Source organism: Centruroides sculpturatus, unplaced genomic scaffold, assembly GCF_000671375.1.
Source record: "Centruroides sculpturatus isolate CEXI.00-Female unplaced genomic scaffold, Cexi_2.0 scaffold1117, whole genome shotgun sequence".
Classification (NCBI taxonomy): domain Eukaryota; kingdom Metazoa; phylum Arthropoda; class Arachnida; order Scorpiones; family Buthidae; genus Centruroides; species Centruroides sculpturatus.
In genome coordinates, this window is record NW_019385276.1 from 191,073 (window position 1) to 198,937 (window position 7,865).

General features: G+C 32.1%; 1 protein-coding gene across 1 annotated transcript in view; it reads right to left on the reverse strand.

Annotated features, from left to right (window-relative positions):
• The window catches only part of LOC111637068 (dynein heavy chain 2, axonemal-like), a 33,078-nt gene extending 25,213 nt beyond the window's left edge, over nucleotides 1-7,865 (reverse strand). Inside the window, exons 1-4 of the mRNA XM_023382477.1 lie at nucleotides 7,510-7,865; nucleotides 6,245-6,455; nucleotides 3,777-3,893; nucleotides 3,208-3,349 (exon numbers count right to left, since the gene is read on the reverse strand). Coding sequence (XP_023238245.1) covers nucleotides 3,208-3,349; nucleotides 3,777-3,893; nucleotides 6,245-6,455; nucleotides 7,510-7,865 — 826 coding nt within the window. The remainder of the gene's footprint in view (nucleotides 1-3,207; nucleotides 3,350-3,776; nucleotides 3,894-6,244; nucleotides 6,456-7,509) is intronic.

Consider the following 7,865-nt stretch of genomic DNA (forward strand, 5'->3'; position numbering starts at 1 on the left):
ATAGGGTTTCTGCACTTTCCCAATCCCCTGAAATAGATTGGGGAATTCTTTAAATGGATCGAAAGTAGAGTTTAGTTCTTGTATTCTTTTTACAAGATTTAACTGTTCACTCGCTTTACCACTCAACAAGGAGTGTTCTAGTTTATCTATAACATATATGTCTTCTTGGATGCGGAATCTCTTATTTCTTAGCTTTTCCGTAAACACTCCCACAACATCCAGAGTTTTTTTACCAGGGCCGTGTATAGTTCTATTCGTTTCTTGTAATTTAACACGAGATAGCACTCTGTTATATGTCTCGTGTGGTATAACTGTGACATCTGCCCCTGTGTCGATCTTGAAGTTTAAAGGAATGTCTCCCACAAAAATGTTTGCATTCCACTGGTTAAGCTGTTTCTTAACGCTATTGTTCATATTACTTGATCCTTTAACTTGTCCTAGGAATGAACTTTGATTAGGTTCTCCTATTTCATTTATACTTACTTTAGCTTTACAGACCTTTGCGTAATGACCTACTTTTTTGCACTTATTACAGATCGCCTTACGTGCAGGGCAATTGAATTTAGTATGTTTCACCGGTTTTCCACACCAATAACAGGAATTCACAGTTTTGTTTCCGGTAAACGAATTGTCGGTAGCTTCCGGCTTCGAAAATACGTTCTTCCTACCTGCAGTTTTGCGTAATGCATATATGTTATTCCCGGAATTGTTCTTAAAAGCTTCTTGTTGCTTTTTTACTGTTTTAGCCTGTCTCGCAGTGTTTATTGCTTTCTCCAGAGTTAGTTCCGTTTCAAGTTGCAAACGTTCCGAAACCTTTTTGTCTCTAATGCCGCAAACTATTCTATCCCTAATCATTTCGTCTTGAAACGAAGCAGGAAAATCACACGTTTTAACCAGACTATATAATGAAGTCACGAAGTTCTCCACTGTTTCTCCTTCTTCTTGAAACCGAGAATAGAATTTATATCTTTCGTATATAACATTTTTAGTTGGGACGAAGTATTTTTCGAATGCAGCCTTAACTTTTGAATAGTCATTTCTATCCTCTTCTGGGAGACTAAATGACGCCAAAATTTCCTCGGCTTTCTGTCCCATTAAATATATGAAAGAATTTACCTGGTCAGTTTCCTCTTTATTATGGAGTCCAGACACTGTTCGAAATCATTCGAAACGCCCTATCCATGTTCTCCAATCTTCGGGACAAAAATTAAAAACTTCTGGCGCTGGGATCTGATACATTTTCCTCTACGCTGCCACCATGTATTATAAACGACTCAACTGACAAGATAATATGGTACGAATAACTCTTTATTAATACAACTAAACACTTCTACATCCAGCTGGTTACTTCGAGCTCTCTCGCTCGCTTTCCGTCCCGCCACCTCGGCACCTACTCGATTACATTTCCTTTGTTTAAATCGTCAACATATTACATTACATTTAATGTTTATCTAAATCATCAACATATATTACACTGGGTCCTATTCTATTCCTTCATCAGTTTAACTCAATCAGTATTTCTACAGTTAGGATATCTCTTGCATGGTGGTATGGGTTGTCACAAGTAACACATCATTTATTGTTCAATTGTTTCAATTGTCTTGTCTTTGTGCCACTCTTGGTTAACTTCGCGATTGATTTGCAAATGATCTCACTGTGGCTTTTAGGCAAGAAAATATCATCTCTATTAGTTTCAAAACCAATGATACTTTCTAATTCACTTTGATCATTGGTAGAGTTTTGTATAATAGCAATATTTCTATTATTTGCCAAATATCCACATTCATTATTGGCCTTTTATTAACACTCACAACTCTCCACAACTTCGTCTAATGTCTTTGATCCACCCCAGAGGACATGCTCACATAGTGCCAAGGTTGCCATGTAAAAACAAAAGTTTAATTTATGATTGTGGTGACAGCTTTGGTAATAAATCCAAAAGTTGCTACCAGGAGGAACTCTGAACTGAACAGACCAGGCAACCTGACCTATGACCTCATACTTTGGATTCAAACCTTGCTCTAGACACATGTGTTCTCACATGTGTTCTCACTTCTGTGCTCCACTTGTACAATCGCACAGTATCTCATGTATATAATAAATTTAAGTTTTTTGTATGTAACCTTGTTTGTGTATAGTAATTAATTAAGCACGAACTAGCGCCACAATGATTTCCATTACATTGTAAATAACATTGACAAATGTAAAACCCAGTTTCTCAACCTCTTGGCTTTATGCCATTGTATAATTTTTGCACAGTCAGAGTTTTAGCATAATCCTCTGTTCTTTGTTCCTTCTTACTTCTAAAACTTTCTATTCTTGCTCTGTTCCCTTAGGTGGTGAGAGCTGATTCATTCGAAACATAGAGGGGGAAATGCTACCTGAGTGCACATGTTGGAGCAAGCCCTTCGTACTGGCCCTCATAAAGTAAGGATGGAGAAAATGGTACTTCTTGTTATTGAGATATGTGCCAACTTCAGTGGACATACATAAACAGATAGCCCTGGCCCATACAAGTCGACAAAGGGAAGACTTGCCCATAGGCTCGCCAATCCACTTCAAATCCTTCTCCCTCTGATTGAGCAAACATCGTATCCTCAAATAACAAAACTATAGGTATTTGTAGATTATTGCAAACTCTTTCTCCGTGAGATTAGTGTCAGAGATAGGTCAATAGGTTAAGCATGTGCCTTGCAAGCTGAACAGAAACTTTTGTCATTCCACTCCATAGGAGTTTATATGTAACAGCATTTAAGCACATTTAATTGTATATCTGGTATATGTATTATAGAATTAGTTATATGATAAACTTTTATTTATTTGTTAAAAACCTGTCTTCTGTCTCTTCAGAAAATGGACACCTATCGGCTTACCCATCCCCACTCAATAACTTACCCCTCTATCATTTTTAAGCCATCCAATGACTTGAAGATCAGGCTTTACCAGCCCATGCAGAGTAAGTGGTCATAAAGAATTGTCCCTTGATTCTTGGCTTATCTCACAGGATTTTTCTTACCATGTTTTGATTTTTTAACCTAATCTGGAACTTTTTAAAAACAACTTGTGTTATGCGTGAGTTGAAATATATATATAGCAGAAGTCAATATTTAATGGTGAAATATTGTACAAGACTGAATTTTAGGAATATCTGTTTCTTATAATCTATTATAATATAATATATTATTTCTTACTTATTCATAAATATACCTAATTGTTTTTTAGCTTCATTCCAAGATTCTTCAGCACCTCTAAATACCATGACAGCTTCCATAACCTTTTCAATTAAAGCTGGTGGTTTTGCATAACTTTTGATTTCATCTATATCTTTCTTGTCCAACTCATCTAAAGACTAAATATCACAAACAAATATTGTAAAAATTTTAATTTTAATTTTCTTTATTAGATTTCAAATATTACTATATTTCTACTAAAAAATAAAATAAATGGTATTCTTTTAACATTCTAAATATTTACAATATGACAAAAATAATTTTAAAATCAGTAAGAGCATCTAAATTCTAATAAATAAAAGCTAAATATCACTACTTTAATTTCATTATATAATAATTTGAATTAAAAAATAATCAATTGAGAAATAAAATGGGTTGAATACCTAAATACAAAAATTAAAAAAGTTTAATAAATGTCAAACTGACCATAACATTCTTAGATATATTATTATTAATATAAAGCTAAAAAGGAAAATATTTTTTTCTAAAAAATACATGTATATAATAAAAACGTTATAAAAGATGTAATATAAATATTAGACCTACCACTGAAGCTTCATTGAGAGTCTGAAGAGCAACATTCAAATCTCTCAAAGCGATATCTCTCATTTTTTTGCATGCAATTTCTTCTTCTTCAATACTTTGAGTCTTTTTTGTAACTAACTATTAATTAAACATTCTTTTTTAAGCATCATTCAAAATATTATTTATAAGAAAATATAAAACCATTTATATTTATCATGTGTTGCATTTGATAAAAATTGAAATAATATCTATTGTAACATTAACTTTTTAAGTCTACAGAACACTTTTAAAATATGACTATATAACTATAATAAAAAAAATCTGATTTAAATTCATTTATCTGTGCTAAATTTTATAATTAAATCTATGCAATAAAAATGAAGTAATGAAAATGATTTATTTATAAAATCAGAAAAATTGATTTTTAAAAGATTAGTATTAAAGACAATCATATTTTTTGACAAGACTGTGTCTTGTCTCTAAAATTGCACTGCTGTCAATAGCTGCACACCTTAGAGGTATGAAGGAGTACATATCAGGAGTTTCAATTTGGCACAGAGTATTTTGTTCCCAAATCATGTCCACATAAAATAAACCCGACTTGTAGGTACTCGGGACCAAGAACCAGGTGAAAAGAAAATACGAAATGCTAAGACTTTTTCTACAAACAGGTGTGAGTTTCTACAAACCAAACAATGCGCATGCATTGTTCGTGCTCTCTGAGACATAGTCTCATCCCAAAAATGGCTTTGCCATTTTACCTGTTTCTTAATAATTAAAACAATGTATTGCTTAAATATATCTTTCTAGCAAACACAAACCTTATTCAAAAAGCACAATTTTTGAATTCCTAAACATTGCTGAAAAATTATCTTATTTATCTAGGAGATAATTCATCAATACTATCTTTGACACTAACATAACAATTTTTAAAAATTCTATAAAAGAACTAGTTATTTAAATTTTAAGTATACAAAAAAATGCTATAAAGATTTCAATCATTTTAAAACTGTGAGGTTACCAATATGAAAGAAAATTCAATCTCAGGATGAAAGATGGTGAGGTGAGATATGTTGGTGTGGAAGGCACTGAGGCAATTCACCTTTACCAATTAAACCTATGTATTTAGAAATAAGTCAGTAGCTTACATAATTTTTGTCAAAAAGTTGCTTCTGGAGACAATAGTACATTTAAAGGCAATATTAGGCCACTAATGTTTCCTCATTGATTCAATAGCACTGGGGTAATGTTCTTGGCAATCTCAGACAGACAGGTAGTGGTCTCTCAGTAGATCAGGTTGAGTTGACAGCAGTGAACACAGTCACAAACAAAAACTGGAAACTGTTGTTTAACACTGGATAGAAATCTATTTTGGAAGCATCTGATCTTGATAGGAAGGAACTTTTGATAGAAAATTCCACATAAAGAATGGATCTTTGCAGAATATCATGTCTTCTTTTGAAGAAGTAACAGATACTCACTAAAAAACTCCATATCCTTAAAACATAAACTTTTATTATTTTCTGTCTCTGATTACACATTTGGATCGGTCTCTCAGTCATTGTTAAATGTAACAAGATCTCAACTTAAATCACAAAAGAGGTTAACTTCAATGTCTAATCTGATCCAACTGGACATGGTCGATCGTAAGACTTACATTCTTACATTGTTTATACATTTGTGTCACATTTTTCATACTAAAAGAAATATTTCTAGCTCCCTTTTTTCTTATTTAAAAAGATATTTTAATGCAAATTTTAGTGATGAGTCTCAAATCTCAAATATAAAATATTTTAATTCAAAATTTAAAAGATAACAAATATAATTAAAAGTATAATTAAAGAAACAAATTGTTTAGCAAACTACAGTCAAAGCTTTGTTTTTGAACATAAAAGTTGTTCTATAGCCACAAAAATTCTAAAGTATGTTTGAAAGCTACATAATAACAAACTTTTAAATTTGAAAATAAAAATATATTAGTCATTTTTTTGTATGCTATTTTGGGGGTCCTTCTTCAACCTGGCCCTGTGCTTGTGTATTCATTGCACCTATGTAGTTATGACACTAACATAAACTTATCTTTAGCTGGTTTTGTATTTAATAAAAGTCATGATCCTAAAATAATTTGGAGAAGTAACAACTGAGGGAATAATTTCAAGATTAAATTTCTCTCTTAATGTGGATGAGGCTATACTTCAGTCAATTATCACTGCAAATATATCCAATCAGTTTTGATATAACTGAAAATACTCATTGCATTGTGAACATTGCAAAAAGTTGCAATATGTTTTTGATAGCAGTGTAACAAATTAATAGTGATTTTTCATAATTTTCATCTCGCAAATTGCTGGCTACATGAAGCTGTTTTTAGAATCTTGAATAAGACTTGCTAGTTTTTCAAAAGAAAATGTATCTCTATTTGGCAATATAAAAATTTTATTATATTTTTATTTTAATATTTTAAATTTTAAAATAGAAATTGGACTTACTTTTTGTTGTTCTTTCACATCAAGATTTTCTTGAATGAGATTTAATTTAAACATTTTACACTCTTTTAAATATTCATTAAGTTGCTGTTTAGTTTCATTTAACTGAACAGTAGTGTTTTGAACTTCGATGCAAGCTTTATCTAATTTGTTTAAACCCATAGAAAGCTTATCAATTTCCTTAGATATTTCTATTTTTTTCTGGGATTGTAAACTATAATAAAACATTTGCACATAAATATTAATAATAATAACTGCTACCTTACAACTGGTTAAATTAGAATTAAAAACAAACACAAAACCTATACACCAATTTACACCAATATACACAGCAATTTTTATAACAAGTGCAAATGTTTCTGATCATGTTGAACAGGCATCATCAGGCAAACAAATTCTGAGGCAAATGGGAGATTGCTGAACACATGTGCACAGGGAGAGGGAATGTATGATGTAAGATAAGAAAATGGAGAGGGGAAAGATAGTGAGATTTATATTTCATAGAAAGACTTCCAAGCTATGGGGAAGGAATCAACATCACAAAAGTTTACAGCTGTTATTGCAAGTGGACTTATATATTTCCATTTGCTCCAGATGCATGAAGAAAGATTGCTTAGATGCATTATGTGATAGACGTACCTCACAAAATTCAACTTGTATGTCTGGGTCGAAGGTGTAGACAGTCAAAGTGGTGTTATTCAAACCTTTTTGATGTATGATGCTCTTTCAGGTGGATATTTAAAGGGTAAGTTGTAGCTCCTATGCATTCTCTTCCAGGCAACTCTTCTTCAAGCAGCTGGTGCAGGTCAAAATAAATAAGATCACCTGCAATAACACAGCTATAAACTTTTGTGATGTTGACTTCTTCCCCATAGCATGGAAGTCTTTCTACGAAATATAAATTGTAGCCCAGCCCATAACCTCACTATTGTGAGGCCCTGAGTTGAGATGGAAAACATTCTTTTAACCAAAAATATAAACAAAAACAAATCTTGATATTTGCGATTAATTAAAATTAAGGAAATTAAATTATAAAGAATAAGAGAAAAAAATTTAACTATTTTAATATTAAAACCATGCGAAAAAAAGAAAAAAATTAGTAAATTAAAATTTTTATTAAGACAAAATGAACAAAAAAGGAAATGTTAGTTAAGGTATAGAAAAGGTTTGTTCAACACTGAAGACAGTATCAAATTGTATTCATAAACAATCATCTTTCTCAGGAACCAATCTGGTCCAATTTCACCTAGTAACAGAGAAAGACTAACCTGCAACCTAGAAAGGGGATTAATAACCAATAAAGTGACAATTTGCGAGACAAAAAATATTTAAGCCCAGGCCACAGGGACACTTGGTTCTTTGAGATGGTGTCCCACAAGGCTATGTCCCTTGTTAGGGTGCTTCCTGCAAGATTCCATCTCTGTCCTTTGCTGATGTATCCTCTGAAAGTATTAGACCTTTGTTGAAAAAACTTCAGACATTCCGATCTGCATTCATTGGACATCATTTCCTGTTCAACAACTGGACTTAGAATGCAACATCCGGTCAGCAAATGAAAACTATCTTCTTCACAGGACCTTCCTCTTCTTCTTTGAAGACTATATGCCGAATTATACAAGGACAT